The 19,142-nt window shown below is 43.0% G+C and overlaps 1 protein-coding gene across 2 annotated transcripts; it reads left to right on the forward strand.

Annotated features, from left to right (window-relative positions):
• The first annotated feature begins 2 nt into the window (after positions 1-2).
• Positions 3-14,388, forward strand: RILPL2 (Rab interacting lysosomal protein like 2). Of its 2 annotated transcripts, none has more exons than XM_075833885.1 (5): positions 3-172; positions 2,406-2,733; positions 4,375-4,526; positions 7,387-7,500; positions 13,771-14,388. In XM_075833885.1, the coding sequence occupies exons 2-5, from the start codon at positions 2,428-2,430 to the stop codon at positions 13,808-13,810; spliced, it is 612 nt and encodes a 203-aa protein (XP_075690000.1). In that variant the 5' UTR covers positions 3-172; positions 2,406-2,427; the 3' UTR covers positions 13,811-14,388. The 2 variants fall into 2 exon arrangements, with proteins under 2 accessions (XP_075690000.1, XP_075690011.1); XM_075833896.1 differs by having other exon boundaries at positions 2,528-2,733.
• Positions 14,389-19,142: the final 4,754 nt, after the last annotated feature.

Raw genomic sequence — 19,142 nt, forward strand, 5'->3', positions numbered from 1 at the left:
CCGTTACGTGATTGACTACGTTTGGCAGAGGGCTGGCCCAGTCTGAAGGAGTGGTGTGAAGAATGCCGTCTCCATGACAACCGCCCGTAGAGTCACCTGCTGAAACTAGAAAGTGACTTGAGGAAGTGACCAGACTGGGGACAAAACGGAGGCCTCGGCTGCGACATCTGTGGTAAGAGACTTATATATAGGAGACCATTGGTTAATATCTGTCTAATTCCTGGGGAATTAGTAAAGCCCTGGCAATGTAGATTGATGGTAAGAAATCTAGTATCAGGTAAGTGTCCTCTAAACGCCACAGTCACTTTTAATATTTTTACAATATTCATGATGATACAGAGCTCAGCTGCTACAGAACCTCTTTTAGAATCCATCATTGAAACTAAATGTCCTCATCTTGAAATGTGAGGTGTTCATTATGATGTTCTGCAGCAGCTGCGGCGCATAATTGTATAGATACACGCTACAGCTGGGAGAACGTCATGTCAGTCAGTGGCCGGCACGGAAGAAGGGACCTCCTGCAAAAACATGTCACTTCTGCCTTTGTAGCGCCACTCCTCTCTATATAATTGTCATATCGTGATGCTTATACAAATATTATTCACAGAAAAACTTTCATTAACATGGATTATATTAATATTATTCCTAAGGGGAAATTGGATGTCTTATAGGACAATTTCATATATATATATATATATATATATATATATATATATATATATATATATATATATATATATATATATATATAATTAAATGAATTAGAAAATGAAGCCAACTTATATCTCAAATGTATGACAAAGCATGGTGTGAACAGAGCCCTAGACTTGATGGCAGACTTTGTTTACATACATTACCATGGCAAAAGCCCAGAGTTAGCTGTCATCCATTCACTGTTCTCCAGACCATTTGCTGGTTAATTAACATGATAGGAACAGAATTTTAGAATTAGTGGTTGTTTGTGTGTGAAAAGTACAGAGTGGATTATGCGCTGGTTAATGCAAATGTATTTTATTGTATTTTATTTACATCTGTAATTACATAGATAAGGCTCTGTTCACACTAGTATCAAGGCTTCCTTCTTTAGCAATCACAATGGAGGTTGAAAGGATCTTAACACACGCTATTGACTTTAATAATGAAAATAACAAAACAGGTTTCAGTTTTCTGTGGGGTTTTTTCTTACAGGATGTGTTATCCTGTTAGGTAAAAATAATAGAAACATGACATTCAAGAGGCGCCGATTCCAATTTATGGCAAATATAATTTACCCAAAAAAAAAAAAATGGTTTTGTGGGACGAGTTGAAATTCGACTCTATTATTGACCTTGTGTAGGGCTTACAAACATTAAAAACAAGAGGACCCAATACTGACCCCGGTGGCACCGTATCAAACGCCCTTGAAAAGTCTAGATCCAGCACATCCACAGCCTCACCCAGGTCCGGTCTAGACCTTTTCTCCGCTGATCAGATTCGTTTTACAGGACCCGTGCTGATGCTGTTATAAGGTTATTTTCATTGAGATACTCCAGGATCGCATCTGTTAGAAAACTTCCAAACATTTTACTTACTAGCCTATAGTTTCCAGGATCACTTTTGCTATGTTTCGGCCCTATGAAACAGACCCTGCCATGATAAAATCTTTAAAGAGTATCTGCACTTTCATGTCATAGAGACATATCAGAAGTTTTGATCGGTGGGGCTCCGGGTGCTGAGACCACCACCATCTCTGAAATGAAGTTGCAGAAGCGCGCGCTCAATTGAGCACTCTGCCTCTTCAGCTGTGATCGGCGCTCCTTGTCATTCTGAAGACGGGCTCACATAGAACGTCTTTAGCCTGTCGAGGAGATCACAGCTGATGGTGCGGAGCACTCAGCTGAGCGCGCGCTTCTACAACATCATTTCAGTGATGGTGGTGGTCTCAGCACCCGGAGCCCCACCGATCAAAACTTCTAATTTGTCTCTATGACATATCAAAACTCTTCCAAACGTTGGATGTTGGGAAGGGGTTAAATCTGTAAGCCACTATAGACTTTGTCATGTCTTTGCGGCATCCTGCAAAAAATGCTTGGCTGTGGATTAGTTACCATTTTACCAAATTTTACCAATTGAGTTACCATTTTAAACAAAATTTTATTTTCTGCAATTTTTTCAGAGCCAGCACTTAGGACAACATTTTAGCTCCATGCCATTTATTGTAAAAAGAATGTGGCATGGAGGAATTTTGCGTTGATCCGGTTGCTATGGGTAAGGTAGCAGTCCCAGCATTAGTGAGCACAGTGGTTGAAGCTGTGTGCCCAGTGACCAGAGCAGTGCCCCTTCCATGAAATTGAGGACACCTGAGTTTCTTTATTGTCCAATCTACTCAGATGTGAATACAACATTTTGGTTTGTATGTTTGGTAGAAAGTAAGAGAATTACAGAAAAATGGAACTTGAACAAGAGGACATGTCACCGGAAACAGCATTTGAAAAGAACCCCTTCCAGATGACAGTAGAAGATGTGTATGATATCTCACATGTTATAGGCAAAGATCTTATGAAGATCAGCAAAGACGCCCGCGGTGTGACAGACCTTGTGGCCGATCTTCAGTTTAAGATTGTACGTGTTCTGGAGGTCCTGGAAACACTGGTGAACCAGTCAAGTCTCGCTACTGAGGAGATGAAGATGGAAAGGGATAATCTAAAGGGAGAGGTGGAAAGACTGATGAGAGAAAGCCCACAAGCTGATCAGGTATCTGCCAATTCTTTCAATTATTTGTAGACAGATCATTTCTTCCTCAATATTTTCGTATTTATAGCGCAAAAAAGCCCTATTAGAATGATGAAAAAAATTGTTGAGATCAAATATACGTATAAGAGTATGAGTCAAATCATATGCCCCCATGTCTTCCTATTCTGTTTTTGATGGTTCCACGCTATGAAAGGAACACGGGGGGGGGGAATTGATCACTCTTTTCTGGCATAGAAAAATCGCAAAAGAGCCCAAAGATGGTAATTTGCATCGCAAGTCATCCTTTTGTGAAAGAGGCGTGGCTTTCTAAAAGGGGCGGCCACAGCGGCATGACAAATTTATTGGAATTTACGCCAGAAAATTATAGCGGAAATCTACACCAGTTCCTAGCTTGCGTAAATTTCACACTGTGGGGCGTTGCAAAGTAGAGTCCTGTGCCAAGCCCCGTACCTTGCCCCCCCCCCCCCCAGATAGGACTACTTCCCACCCTCGCCCATCTAGCATTTAAAAGAAGTATACTCCCCTCACCGCACCTTTTCTCCCCTATGGGTCCTATCAGGCTCTCCAGCACGCTGTGGCTTATATAACGTATAGCATCATGACGTTGTATGTGACGTTAAATGCTGCGTCATATATATCAGGCTGTGATCAGTCACATACTTAGATGTGATCGATAACAGCTGGATCTTGCGATCAGAGACACGCAGGACTAGCGCTCACCAAAGCTGTCAATCCTGCAGACCTATCGGATTTGGCGCAAGATACAGCTTCTATATATACATTAAAAACATTTTTTAAAAGTTGTTCAAAATCACATCATATACCGATATATATACATATAATATAAAGAAAATTTGACTTCAAAGGTTTACGATGTAAAATATCTCCGTTAAATATTGTGTTTGGTTGCTAGGTGCTATCATTACAAGTCCACACAGAATGGAGTTGATGCAGATTATACCTGCGGATTTGTACCGGTAAAATCCGCAGTGGAATATAGTACAAGGCAAGTGGATGAGATTTTCCAAATCTCCTCTACGTTCTGTGGAAATTTTCTGTGCGGATTTTAAAATCTGCAGCACGTCCATTTCTGTTGCGGATTAGGCACAAATTTGTGGCGGATTTTCTCCATTGACTCAGATTTTAAAAGACATTATTTTCTGTTTTTCAGCTTCCGCAGGAAACCGACACGAATTTTGATGCAGTTTTTTTGTTTTTTTTTAACCAAAGCCAGAAGTGGAGGAAGTATAAATTCCAAAGCCAGGAAGAAGGAGAAGTAATAAATTCTTCCTTTATATTTCCCATTCCTTTTGTATCCACTCCTGGCCTTGGCTCAAAAAAACAGCATCAAAATCTGCAACAAATACGCGATGTGTGAATCAACCCTTAAAGCAGATATGTCCTCAAAATAAGTTGCCCTTTTTAAGAGCAGCATATTATGACGGATTCACTGGACTAACAGCACTAAAAAATATTCTGTAGCTGTTAAAAAAAGAATACTGCTGTATCATAGTCATGAGGAGATCTCTCACCCCCCACCAATGGCAGATTCACTGTGGCCATCATAGAAGTTATTTTCCACTGCACTTTGTAACACCAGCATAGTGCTAGTTGTGCTTGAATATGTTTTTTATTCTGCAGACTGACATTGGACCAGACAAAATGGTTATAGATCTCACAGACCCAAACCGGCCACGATTTACATTACAAGAACTCCGGGAGGTGCTGCAAGAGCGGAACAAGCTGAAGGTTCAGCTTTTGGTTGCACAAGATGAAGTGCAGTGCTATAAAAGGTGACTACCTGGCTTTAAAAATAGTTTTTCACAGGCTGGGGACGGTGATGGACAGAATGAATATATTAGGAACTTTCAGAATATTCTTGAAAAGCTTATATGACTCTCCGAAAGCCAGAGTACATACTCCGGGCTTCTTATCTGAAGCATTCACGTTGGAGAAAGGGACTCGTCAGGGCTGTCCCCTGTCCCCTCTTCTTTTTAATTTCGCACTGGAGCCCTTGGCAAGATTATTGGAGGCTGGCAATATTTACGAGGGTGTAAGGGTTGGGGAGCGGGAGGTGCGTCTAACATTGTTTGCAGATGATGTTTTAATCTTTGTCAGACCCAAGTCGGCAGTTACGTCAACTGCTAGATAGTATTAATGATGTTGGTGCCCTCTCCGGATACAAAATCAATATTTCAAAAAAAATGAATTATTGGAGTTGGGCCATTCTGTTGCATATTGGTCCACCTTGGGAATTCCCATTAAACCGATTGCTAACCACATTACTTACCTGGGCATTAAAATTGGTAAGACTCCGGATACCTTATACGCGCTAAATTATTCTCCCCTCATACATAAGATTGTCTTGGAACTCCAGAAGTGGCAATATCTCCCGCTTACTTTCCTGGGCCATTGTCATCAGATAAAAATGATGAGTTTCCCAAAACTCTTGTACCCTTTACAGACACTCCCAATACTAGTGAAACACTCGGACATGAGAAGACTTAACTCTGCTTTGTCCCGTTATATTTGGAATGGGAAACACCCCAGAATTGCATTATCTAATCTGATGCATTGCAAAGGGGAGGGTGGGATCAATTTCCCAAACAATATGGGGTACAATTTTCCAACACATTTTGGACTGGTTACATTAAACGAGTCATTTTTCCAACTGCGATTTGGAAAGGCGAGTGGCGGCCCCTTGAAATCCGTTATCTCTTTCACACGCTAGGTATACTAAGCTCCCAAGCTATGTTAGGCAATCAGTCCTCCTTAGGGATACTATAATAACATGAAAGATATCAAGGAAATTATTCCAACTACCATTTTTACTGTCTAAACATATGCCGCTTTGGGATCACTCTGAGTTTGCCCAGGGTAGGGATAATGGTCTATTTCGAGAATGGAGAGAGAAAGACATTACGATAGCCCAACATCTAATACACTTAGAAGACAAAAGATGGCTTACTATGTTAGAAATCAAAGAGAAATGCAAATTCTCTCATTTGAATAATTTCCTTATTATGCAGATGATGGCGTTTTGTAAGACCAGACTAAGATCACTACACGAAGAAGCAAATGTTCACACATTTGATAAAATTACAGGCTCCAGAACGGAGAAAGCTAGTATCTCCTCTTTATATAATGTCTTCAGAAATAAGGTCATAAAACTACCACCGATTATTATAAAGCCTAGGAGAGAATGACTGGTGACACGGACATAGCCAATACCATACTAAAGGGAGATTGTCCGCAAAGAAATTCTAAATGAAAGATGGCGGGAAACATGTTTTAAACTCATGCCTAGGGCCATTTATGGTTTTAATATTACGGTTTCAACCAATTGTTCTGATAGGATTACCGCATGTCCTAAGTGTTATGTTATGTTATGTTATGTTATGTACCTGAGCTATGGCATGGTATTTGGGCATTTCCAGCTACCCAAAAGTTTTGGGAACTTACTGGCCAATTTATTGCATCCTATTGTATACTTACTATCCCAGTATCTCCGCAATGCATGCTATTCCATCAGGTGAGACCTCCAGATGAAGAATACTGCAGAGTCAAAGGGAGTACCCCCGATTTGTGCATCGTATTTTAATGGTGGCGAAACGATGTTTGTTAAACTGCTGTTTGTGACTGGACACCCCGGCAGTACCAGACATAATCATCCAGCTGAAACTGCTCCTAGGCATAGACCGATTAGATACAGAGAGGCATAGGGAAAGAGGGACTGATCGTTTTTATAAAAAATGGAAACATTATCATAACACACCTAAATAGACAGGAGATCATAGACTTGGTTTCTACTTTTAGACATACTGCTCGGTATGTGAGGGAGGCTCTGAACGGGTCTCTTGGACTGCTCCCAATATGAGTGCTATATTGATATCCATAGCAGGGGAAAAGAGCACTAGTTTTCTTGCTTCTGCCTGGGTCTTTCTGGGGGACTACCGTGGTGTCCGAGGAGCTTCATTTATGGTCCATTGTCTAATATGAAAGTATATCTTTATGAATCTGATCTGTAATTGCCGATTACATGTTCTGCGTTACTCTTGTCTCCAGGGGTTATGCCCCAATTGCAATGTAATAACTAGTTGTCTGTACACCATGACTGTCGTTCATATGTACACTTTGTTTGGCAACAAAGTTTATATACTGCATGTTTACAGAAAATTCAAATAAAAAAATATGTTAAAAAAATAATTGTTTTTCCGTTAATTAAAATGATTTTTAATGTTAAAGAGACACTCCAGTGATTTTTTTTGTTATTGCGGCCCCCGTTTGTAAAGTACACCCGGTAAAAGGTAGGGCAGGTCATCCTCTTAACGGGCGCTTTGTTGCCAAACTATCCCAGCTGCAATTATGTCACGTGACACGCCAATTTCTACAGCGTCTGCTGTGTGGATCGGAAATCGCTTTCACTATGCATTCTTAAGAGACATCAATGTGATCGGCCGGTCACATTGCGGTCACGTGACACAACTGCGACCTGGATAGTACGGCAACAAAGCTCCCGGTAAGAGTATGACATTGCCTACCTTTTACCGGGTGTAATTTACAAACTGGGGCCGCAATAACAAAAATCACCGGAGTGTCTCTAAAGATTAACACTATAAGCTAATAAGTAACCTCCTCCAATCTTCTTCTCAGTGGTGTCATTCCTCCAACTGAAGACCATATTGTGACGTTGGAAAATGAATCCATAATCACCAGTTCACCGAGGCCAAACGACAGCAGCAAAGAGAAGTCAACTATAAGGCGTCTGTAAGTGTGTTACTCTTCGCTATTCATTGCTGTTGTGATTTCCATGCAGGTCAAGCATTATCTTATTGCACACTATTTAGTTTTACCATTCTACAGTGCTGTGTAAAAGTTCTTGCCCCCTCCCAAATGTCTTTTATTTTTGTATTTATCACATTTAAATGTTTCAGATCATCAAACTACTTTTAATATTAGACAAAGATAACCCAAGTAAACAGAAAATACTGTTTTTAAATGATAAGTTCACATGATGAAAAAATTCTGTTCAGCCCTACCTGGCCCTATGTGAAAAAGCAATTGCTCCATTAGCTACTAAATCAACCAGTTAACCAAATTCCATTGACAATTGGATACAATTTTACTAGTCACGCCCAGGCATTACTGCCAGACCTGTTAAATGTAAACATCATTTAAATAGAACCTGTCTGCTAATGTGAAGCCAGCTAGAAGGTCTCAAATAGCAGCACTTGATGCCACGTCCTAAAGAGGTTTAAATACAAAGTCATTGAAATCTATCAGTCTGGAAAGGGTTACAAAGCCAATGCTAAGACTCCAGGACTCCAGCGAACCACAGTGAGAGCCATTATCCACAAATGGAGAAAACTTGGAACAGTGGTGGACCTTTCCAAGAGTGGCCGGCATACCAAAATTTCAAAAAGAGCGCATCAATGATGTCACGATCTGTGGGTATATGGACCCACTGGGCCTCACCGTCGTAGCGGGATGGCAGCTGGCCAAACTACAGTGTACCAAGTTAATATATATCCAGGGTACCTGTGATAGTCCAGACAGTAGCAACGGCTAGGCACAGATGGGATCTTGACGGCAGGTGATGAAGACGAGACAGATGACACAAGACGTGGTGTGACACAGCAGACGTGGCAGAACTTGACTTCAACACTGTAGCGGGCATAGGAACAACTACAACACGGGATACTGGATACAGGTAGCAGGGCATGGGAACAGGTTAAAACTAAGGGACCATTTGCAAGACTAACAGATGAAAACGAACAACGCTCAGGCAAAGAGCAAAGGGGCAGGGACCTTCTTATAGTCCAGGGTGATCATGGGCTAATTAATGATGTTTTACATGTGCGCGCACTGGCCCTTTAAGGCCGGGCGCATGCACGCGCACCCTACGGGACACAGCAGAGTGAAGCGGAAGTGAGTTATGTCATCTCCTGGGGAGGAGATGCGGGCCAGTGCACACCAGACCATGGCTGCGGCCGTCGAGGGCTGAGTAATCCTGATGGTCCGCGGACATGGACGTTACAGTATTCCCCCCCTCTTACGCCCCCTCTTCTTGGGACCAGAGCGAGAGAGGAACTTCTTAATGAGGGTAGGAGCCGTTAGCGATGAGAAGTTTGGGATAAACTTCTGGCAGAAGCTGGCGAATCCCAAAATAACGCTGTATGGACCGCAGGCCCTGAGGACGTGTCCATTCCAGGACGAACAGTACTTTCTAAGTATCCATCTTGAGACCTTGATCCGAGATGCTGTAGCCCAGGATGGGCAGAGAATTTTTTTCCAAAGATGCACTTCTCCAGCTTGGCATACAGGCCATTCTCTCGTAAACGCAGCAGAACTTGACGAACATGCCTCCAAAGAGTCGTCGGATCTGGAGAGAAAATCAAAATATCATCGAGCTAGACCACAACACAGACATAGAGGAGATCTCGGAAGATATCATTGACTAATTCCTGGAAGACCGCGGGAGAGTTACACAGACCAAAGGGCATCACCAGGTATTCATAGTGCCCGTCTCGAGTATTGAACGCCGTCTTCCACTCGTCACCTTGACGGATTCGGATCAAATTGTAAGCCCCACGCAAGTCTAGTTTAGAGAAAATCCTGGCTCCTCGTATGCGGTCAAACAGTTCAGATGTTAGTGGCAACGGGTATTTGTTCTTGACCGTGATCTGGTTGAGACCACGGTAGTCAATGCAGGGTCGAAGAGATCCGTCTTTCTTCTTAACGAAGAAGAACCCGGCCCCGACCGGGGAGGAAGACCTTTGTATGAAACCCCTCTCAAGATTCTCCTTGATATAGGCCGACATGGACTGAGTTTCTGGCAAGGAGCAAGGATATACCCATCCATGGGGAGGAGAAGCATTAGGAACTAGTTCAATCGGACAGTAGTAAGACCGGTGTGAAGGAAGCATCTCAGCCTCCTTTTTGCTGAAGACGTCTGCAAACTGGAAAAAATGAGTGGGCAATCTCGCCAATGACTGAGGCAGCGGAGGCTGGATAGGATGGATCTGTACCAGGCAGCGGTGGGTACATTTGCGACCCCATTGGAGAACTCCTGAATTCCAATCCAGGACTGGAGCATGCAACTGGAGCCAAGGCAGACCCAGCAAAACCGGATTGACGGCTTTAGGCAAGACAAGGAATGTAATCAGTTCCGTGTGAAGAGCTCCAACTTGGAGCTTCAGTGGCTTGGTCTCAGACACGATCGGATCGGGCAGTGGAAGGCAATTCACCGAGGCAACAGCCAAAGATGTCTCCAGAGGAACAGTGGGCAACTGGACATGATTCACTAGATCTTGCTGGATGAAGTTTGCCGCAGATCCTGAGTCTGGTGCGTCTTTTCGCCAGCCCCTATGGTCACGGGGATGGACAATTTGGGAGAGTCTTTTATTTAGCGCCTAGGGTTGTCTCTCCAACCAAACCTAGGCACTGGATTTTTCTGTTTTTTGGGGACACAGACGCACAAAATGGCTTCCGAGGCCGCAATACAGACATATTTCCAAAGTGTGTCTGCGTTGTTTTTCTTGGACAGACAATTTGAGGCGGTATACTTGCATATGCTCCTCAGCTGGCGTAGCAAATGAGGTCATCTAGGGTAGAGGGCAGGTCTCGAGCGGCAAGCTCGTCTTTGATTTCAGAGGATAGACCCTGCCAGAATGTGACCACTAATGCGTCGTTCCAGGTCAGCTCGGCCGCCAGGGTACGAAACTGAATGGAGTACTCGCCCCCACAGAGGTGTCTCCTTGGCGCAGGGTCAGCAGGGATGCAGCTGCTGAAGAGACTCATCCAGGTTCCTCCAATACTGTGTGGATAGTTTGTAGGAAGCACTGTAAGTCACGGGTCCCTGACGTTCCCTGATGGGATTCGTCCATGCCAGGGCTTTGCCAGCCAGGAGAGAGACTATGAATGCGATCCTAGCACCATCAGAAGGAAATGCTCTGGCATGTAGGCTGAAGTAGATCTGGCAGTGGTTTAGAAATCCCCTGCAGGACCTCGTCTTGAAAACCCCATGCCCTAGCATTGTGCCGTATTTTGTCGCATTTTTTCAGTGCAGAATTCAGTACTGAAAATCTGCAATAATTAGGTCACATAATTACGTCAATTACGTCCATGTGAAGGAAAGCTTGTTAAGAAAGAAAAATAAGAAAACCAAACACATTTCTACCCCATTGCATCCAATCTATTATCTGGTTGAAGAAGAAAAAAAAATGCACCCCAGCACACTGCACCCCAACATGTGACCACAGCCTTAGACTTCCATGCATACGACCGTGCCGGTAATTACGGGCCGTGCTCCCATTATAAAGTATAGGAGCACGGTCCGTAAAATAAGAAAATAGGACGTCTTATTTTTTTTTCGGCCGGTTTCTTCGGCATGGACACCCTCCCGTAGACCTACGGAAAGGTGCCACCGGCCATAGAAATGAATGAGCCCGTAATTACGGGTGATTTTACGGTCGTGTGCATGGGGCCTAAGGCTGGGTTCACACAACCTATTTTCAGACGTAAACGAGGCGTATTATGCCTCGTTTTACGTCTGAAAATAGGGCTGCAATACGTCGGCAAACATCTGCCCATTCATTTGAATGGGTTTGCCGACGTACTGTGCAGACCACCTGTCATTTACGCGTCGTCGTTTGACAGCTGTCAAACGACGACGCGTAAATGGACTGCCTCGGCAAAGAAGTGCAGGGCACTTCTTTGCCACGTAATTTGAGCTGTTCTTCATTGAACTCAATGAAGAACAGCTCAAGATTTAAGAGCGTCTCAGACGGAGACGGAGCATTTACGTGTGAAACGAGGCAGCTGTAAACAGTCTGTCTTTTCACACGTAAATGCCTCTCATCGTGTGAACATTCCCTAAGGCCTTTTGCTTCAGTATTTGTAAGCCAAAATCAGGGAGGGGTCCATAACACATTAAGGGTATGTTCTCAAAGAGCGGATACACTGCATAAAAGCACACAGCGTATCCGCCCTGTGCGTCGCAGGGAATTCCGGCCGAAAAACCGCACCAGATTGTGGTGTAGTTTTTGACCGGAATGTCCGCTGCGGAAAACTGTACCAAAACATGTATACTTACACAACCATGGTGACACGTCCCTCTGCCGTCCTGCAGGCTGGCCTTCTGGGATGACATTACATTCCATGTGACCACTGCAGCCTGTAATTGGCTGCAGAGGTCACATGGGCTGAAACACAGAATTCTGGATAGGTATAAGATTTATTTTTTCCGGAGTTGCGTTTTTTGCAGCGGAATCGTTGCTTTTTTTCGCCGCAAAATAACGCAACATCTGCTATTTGTTGCAGGTTTTACCTTCCCATTGAATTAAATTTGATAAAACCTGCAACAAATAAGCAGCGTTTACGCAAATACAATTGACATGCTGCGGAATAAAACTCTGCACCGCAGGTCAATTTCTGAGCATTTTTTCTGCTCCGCATTTGCACAGCGTGTGGATGAGATTTTTTCAAATCTCATCCATTTTGCTGCTACTGTATTATGCTGCGGATTTTCCGTAACGAAATCCGTTGTGGAAAATCCGCAGTATTTCTGCTACGTATAAACTTACCCTAAGGGCGGATTTACACGAACGTGTAATACGTCTGTGCAACGCGCGTGATTTTCACGCGCCTCGCACTGACCTATGTTAGTCTATGGGGCAGTGCAGACTGTCAGTGATTTTTCCACAGCGTGAGTCCGCTGCGTAAAACTTACGACATGTCCTATATTTCTGCGTTTTTCACGCATCACGCACCCATTGAAGTCAATGGGTGCGTGAAAACCACTCATGCCACACGAAGGCACTTCCGTGTGACGCGCGTGGTTCGCGCAACAGCAGTAACACTATGAATGTAAACAGAAAAGCACCACGTTCTTTTCTGTTTACAAACATACAAACGGAGTGGCATAATGATGGCGGCTGCGCGAAAATCACGCAGCCGCGCACCATATGGTCATGACACACAGAGCTGTTAAAGGCAATGTGTTGCCAGCAAAACATGTTTTGTTTTTTTTAGTTAAACAATTAGTGTGTAGGTGATTAAACATTGTTCTAATTTTTTTTATTTTTTTCACGAGTCAGGAAATATTATAAATTGGATTCAATTTATAATATTTCCCAGCACTGGTCACTAGATGGAGCAATTCCCAAAATTGCAGCATTGCATGTGGTAAAGCAACGACATTGCTTTATGCTGCAAAATTGGGAAAAAATCCCTCGCTCTTGTGAGCTCTCAGCATCCCCCCCTCCTTTATCCTGGCTAGTGCCGGGAGAAACGAGGGGTTTGAACGGTCTAACCTCCTACACTGTGTGTCGCCATTTTTTGAGCTAACACACAGTGTAGAAGGTTTACATACACTAGTAAAACACACTGAAACACGAACATACATAGAAATCACTTACCTGCTCCAGTCGCCGCCGCCGCTCCCTCCGGTCCGTCCGCTCCGTCTGCTGCCGCTGCTCCAAGTGCACAAGTCCGGAAGCCGCGACCGGAAGTAGTAATCTTACTGCCCGGCCGCGACTTCCGGTCCACAGGAAAATGGCACCGGACGGCGCGCATTTCAAATCGGACTGTACACCAAAGTGGATGGAACGGGCCCCGTTCGCAGTCCCTATGGGACTGGAGCTGCCGTATTCCATGTCTGTATGTGTCGTTAATCGACACATACAGAAATGGAAAAAAAAATGGCAGCCCCCATAGGGAAGAAAAAGTGTAAAAATAGAAAAAAGTAACACACAAACACACAAATAAATATAAACGTTTTTAATAAAACCCTAACATAAAACTGATATAAAAAAAAATAATTTGGTGACACTGTTCCTTTAAGTACCTTTTGCACACACTCGTGTAAATCCTTTCATTATACTTATTCTCTGTGTAGTACCACTGCTGGTTTGGGCTTTTAAATACTGACCAAAATACACATGTGAAAAGAGGCGTAAAGCTACTAGCTGTAAAAGCATTTAAACAATATAATAGAATTGCTTTTCTTATATATTTTTCTTTTTTTTTCCCTCGCAGGTTTTCTCCTTTTAAACAAGATAAGCAAGCACAGAAGTAATGATGTTTTCTGTATTTTTACCCTGAGTATTTTTAACAGATAATTGTATATGTGTTTCACAAAACTGGATTTTTTTTGACTATATAAGAAAGCTTTTGCTAGAGTGTATAAAGAAAAATAGTATAAAGAAGAAAGAAGACAACATTGGAACGAGAAGTATATATTTATACTGTGTGTTTATGTCTCAATGAGCTAGCCCAAAAATGGGGAGATAAGTTCTAAACGGGGCGCTTGTTTCGTACCAGGTATGTTTACGTACTTGCCATTAGTATGCTTAAATACGGTTTACTCATGTTTTTTCAATGAACATGATTAGTCCGAAAGATTTAGAAACAAAACATTCCAGAGATCCCGTTTTTGTGACGTAAGGGGATTTGTCTAATTTCTTATCTACTTTCAGTGAAGTATGCGATGTATTATTCTTCTGTTCTCACACTAGAGAAGGATCCACAATGTTTTGTTTGACGTTTTTTTATAATAAGGAAGGATGATAAAACCTGTATCATTATTTACTATGCATTCATTTAGTGATTGTTTTTTGTATATTTGTATGAACATAGTTTAAATTATTTCTTTACTGCCAATAAAAAAAGAAAAAGTAGAAATTTGTTCAATTAAAGTGGTTTTCCCATCTTATAAAGTGAAAGCATATAGCTAGGATATGCCATGAGTTTATGAGGGGGTCTGACCCATGGTTACCCCATTGTTCCTGAAAATGTAGTGGCCGTTACATTGATTTAGCACTGCATCCCCAAGAACTGGACTGCATGTAAGACCTCATTCACCGGCCATATTACTGGTGCCGTAGAAGTCTATGGAGCCCTACTGTACCTCTATATGTGCATGAGGCATAAGTCCTCATTAAAATGCCGTAATGCGGCTGCATTTTAGCGTCTCTATTATGTCCGCAAATCCTGGCTCGACCAAGGGTCTAATGACACAAACTAACATCATAGGGATCTATGGCCGTCTAAATGAGGCCTAAAAGTGAGTATGTTATCATTCTCAGATGGGAACTAGTAAGCAGGCCAGTTTGTTAACTTGTGAGGCCACATGCACAAGTGCAGTACAATGCTTGGGGTTTTGCAAATCCTCATTCACACACTTTGGAAATAGTTGACAGGAGTTGCAGACTTTAACATCTGCAGCATTCTCTATTCTGCCACAGATTTGCAGCAATACTTTGGTGTCTGTTGTGAGCAAAATCTAAGATCAGAAGTAACTTCTCTTGTCCAGATTATGTATTTATACACAAAACATACCTACCACTAGAGCAGGGGTGGGGGAACGTCCGACCCGCGGGCTGTATAAGGCCCGCAAGATCATTTAGTCTGGCCCGACCTCACTCAGACTGCGTCATTCGCTACTTGGCTCTGTCCGCCCCACTCACTCACATTTAGAAGCAGGAGGAGGGCGGACGGAGCCAAGTATGGTGGCGGCAGCGGCGGCAGTCTGAGTGAGATCGGTGTGTGCCGGCCAAATAGTGGACCAGTCCGGTCACCTGACCTCACGTCATATAGGCGCGGGTCTCAGATCTATCTCTAGAACGGGGCCCCCTAAACCCCGTTCTACCTCTTGTTGTGGCTGAAGCTTGTGATTTCTGACCATGAATAAAAATTTAAAAAAACTAGTTTGCTGAGATACTCTTTTTCTGTAAGTCCCATAGAACTGGATAGTAGTTACGGAAACAGCGTAGCTCGCATGTTACGCTGCTTCCGTAACTGCCATTCACTACTATGGGAGCTCAGCTACACTGTTTTCTTCTTCATGGTCGGAAATCAGCCGGAACACATAGGAGGTAGAACAGGGTTTAGGGGGCCCCGTTCTAGAGATGGGACCCGCATCTACCTGACATTTTTGACATATCCACTGGATATGTCATAAATGTCCCTGATGGGAAAACCCCTTCAAGTAAGTCAGAACAACTTACTTCTAGTTCTTTTCAAAACGTATCATTGCAAAAAGGTCGACTGCGCTCCAGACTGACCGACGCAGTAGTAACATCATCAATACCGGCTAACATCACACGCCGCACCAAAGAGAAGCAGTTCCAGCCATCGCATTAGGGGTGAGTTACTTAGATGTTTGACCAAATATAGCTGGGTAATTTTTAAGTTGATAATTTTGTATGGCCTGCGAATGATGGTATAAATATCGAAATGGCCCTTGGCAGAAAAACGTTCCCCACCCTTGCACTAGAGTAACCAACTTCTCGCAGAAGTGAAGCAGGTAGCACGTAGGCTGAGATGAAATTCTTTATTACTGCACTACTACACGACTTTTTACTGTACTTCATTATTGCATGAAACAGTTCTTCTACTGCGACTGTGCATTTGCGGCTGTATACTATCCGCAATCACGGATAGTATAAAACACTTTTACCTACGGGCTAATGCACATGATTGTCGTTTCCACAGTCAGTGTATTGCCCGGCGCAAATGATTTCAGCTACAGCCGTAAGTGGTGCTGCTTACCAGTTACTGGTTTCTACAAGGTAATACTATAAAAAACTGTTTATGTAGTGATATTGGTTTTATACAAGTCACATTGTTTTTTTAGATAAGATACATTACCTACACCAAACAGCCATAGCATTAAATCCATTGACAGGTGAAGTGAAAAACATTGATTATGGTGTGATAATGGCGCCCATCATGGGGTGAAATATATTATGTGTAGTCCTTGAAGCAGATGTGTTGGGAGAAGGAATAATGGGCAATTGTAAGAATCTGAGAGACATTAACAAAGGCAAAATTGTGAGGACGAGGTGACTGGGTGAGAGTGTTTCCAAAACTGCAGGTCTTGTGAGGTGTTCCCAGTATGCAGTGGTTAGTACCAACCAAAAGTAACCCAAGAAAGGTAAACCGATGACACGGGTGTGCAAAACTTATTGATGCATGAGGGATGCGAAGGCTAGCCAATCTGGTCTGATCCCACACAAGGCCAACTGTAGCAGAAATTGCTTAAAAAAAAAAAAGTTAATGCTGGTTATGATAGAAAGGTGCCCGAACACACATGCATAGGAGCTTGCTGCGTATAGGGTCGCAAAGCTGCAGACCGATCAGAGTCTTGTCCACCACAGAAAGGACAAGAGCATCAGAACTGGACCGTGAAGCAACATGGTGGCCAGGTCTGATAAATCGTGTTTTATTTGACGGTGTGTGTCTTACCTGGGGAAGTGCCAGCACCAGGGTAATGTTCTGCTGGGAAACCTTGGGTCCTGGCATTCATGAGGATGTTACTTTGACACATGTAACCTACCTTAAAGGGAATGTGTCGCTAGAAAAATATATATATTTTTTTAGTTAAACTGTTAGTATATAAATGATTACACATTGTTCTAATTTTTTTAATTTTTTCACAAGTCAGGAAATATTATAAATTAGATTCTAATTTATAACATTTCCACGTGCTGGAGGATTCGATACAGTGGTAATCACACAGTATAACACGAACATACACACACATCACATACACAAACATAACTGACCTGCTCCTGCCGCCGTCGCCACTGCCGCTGCTCCTAGTCCTTGCTTCTGAAGATATGGACGGAACCCGCGACCGGAAGTAGTCATCTTACTGTCCGGACGCGGCTTCAGGACCACATGAAAATGGCGCCGGATATCGCTCTTCCGAAGACCTTCCTTTTGGACTGTGTGGAAGCGGGGCATGCGCCGTTCCCACACAGACGGCTTACGCTATAGTGAATGGAACGGCTCCGGTTCGCATTCTCTATGGGAATGTATGTGCCGTATTCCATCTCTGTATGTGTCATTAATCGACACATACAGAGAGGAAAAAAAAATGGCAGCCCCCATAGAGAAGTAAAAGAAAGAAAAAAGTACAACACAAAAACACAAATAAATAAAATTAATTTTAATGACATACTAAAAGCAATAAGATAAAAAAAAAAAAAAATGCGTGACACCTTCCCTTTAACATTGTTGAAGCCCACATACAACCCTTCATTCCAACGGTATTTCCTAACGGCAGTGGCAATTTTTTGCAAAAATTATGCACCCTGCCACAATGCAAAAATTGTTCAAGGATGTTTGAGGAAAATGATAAATAGTTCAAGTTGTTGACTTGGCCTCCAAATTCCCCAGATCTCAATCTGATCAAGCATCTGTGGGATGTGCTGGTCAAACAAGTCATATCTATGAGGCCTCACCTCATGACTTACAGGAGTTAAAGGGAATGTGTCACTAGAATTTTTTTTTTTTCAGTTAAACAGTATATAAATGATTACACATTGTTTTAATTTTTTCACAAGTCAGGAAATATTATAAATTAGATTCTAATTTATAACATTTCCATGTGCTGGTCACTAGAGGGAGCAATTCCCAAATTGCAGCATTGGCAATGTGGTAAAGCAACCTCATTGCTTTATGCTGCAAATTTGGAGTAGACACACTCGCTCTAGTGTCCTCACACAATCCCCCCCTTCTTTATCTTGGCTAGTGCCAGGAGAAAGGAGGGGTTTGAATGTTCAAATGGCCTACACTGTGTACCGCCATTTTCTGAGCACATGCACAGTGTAGAAGGATTAGATACAGTGGTAATCAGACAGTAGAACACTAACATATACACACACACACACACACACACACACACATCACATACACAAACATAACTTACCTGCTCCTGCCGCCACTGCTCCTAGTCCTTGCGTCTACGTTGCCTTGAACATATGACCGGAAGTCGCCATCTTACTGTCTGGCCGCGGCTTCCGGTCCACATGAAAATGGCACCGGATGTCGCTCTACCAAAGACCTTCCCACACAGACGGCGTACGCTATAGTGAATGGAACGGCTCCCGTTCGCATTCTCTATGGGGATGTATGTGCCGTATTTCCATCTCTGGAAATGGGGGGGGGGAAGAAAAAAAAAAGGCAGCCCCCATAGAGACGTAAAAAGAAAAAAAAAAAAAAAGTAAAAAGTACAACACAAAAACAGAAATAAAATTTATTTTCATGACATACTAAAAGCAATATTATATATATATAAAAAAAAAGGATCTGCTGCTGACATCTTGGCGCTAGATCACACAGGACACCTTCAGAGATCTTGAGCAGTCGATGCCTCGATGAGCTATTTTGGCAGCACGAGGGAAACCTACACATTATTTGGCAGTTGGTTTTAACGTTCTGGACGATTGGTGTATCTGTTCAGTTCAGGTATCAGAGTGGTTAGTGCCGCTGCCTCGCAGCATCGAGGTCTTAAATCCAACCAATGGCACCATCTGCATGAAGTTTTTATGTCCTCCCCTGCGTTTGCATGGGTTTCCTCCAGGTACTCGGATCTTCTCCCACACTTTAACCCCTTAAGGACG

The sequence above is a fragment of the Rhinoderma darwinii genome, chromosome 1 (genome assembly GCF_050947455.1).
Source record: "Rhinoderma darwinii isolate aRhiDar2 chromosome 1, aRhiDar2.hap1, whole genome shotgun sequence".
Lineage (NCBI taxonomy): Eukaryota > Metazoa > Chordata > Amphibia > Anura > Rhinodermatidae > Rhinoderma > Rhinoderma darwinii.

Excerpts from the sequence above, each read along its gene's own strand:
- RILPL2 (XM_075833885.1), top strand. The coding sequence starts at position 2,428 with ATGGAACTTGAACAAGAGGACATGTCACCGGAAACAGCATTTGAAAAG. Across the intron at positions 2,734-4,374 it reads AAAGCCCACAAGCTGATCAG|ACTGACATTGGACCAGACAA; the intron begins GTATCTGCCAAT and ends TTTATTCTGCAG. Across the intron at positions 4,527-7,386 it reads GAAGTGCAGTGCTATAAAAG|TGGTGTCATTCCTCCAACTG; the intron begins GTGACTACCTGG and ends TCTTCTTCTCAG.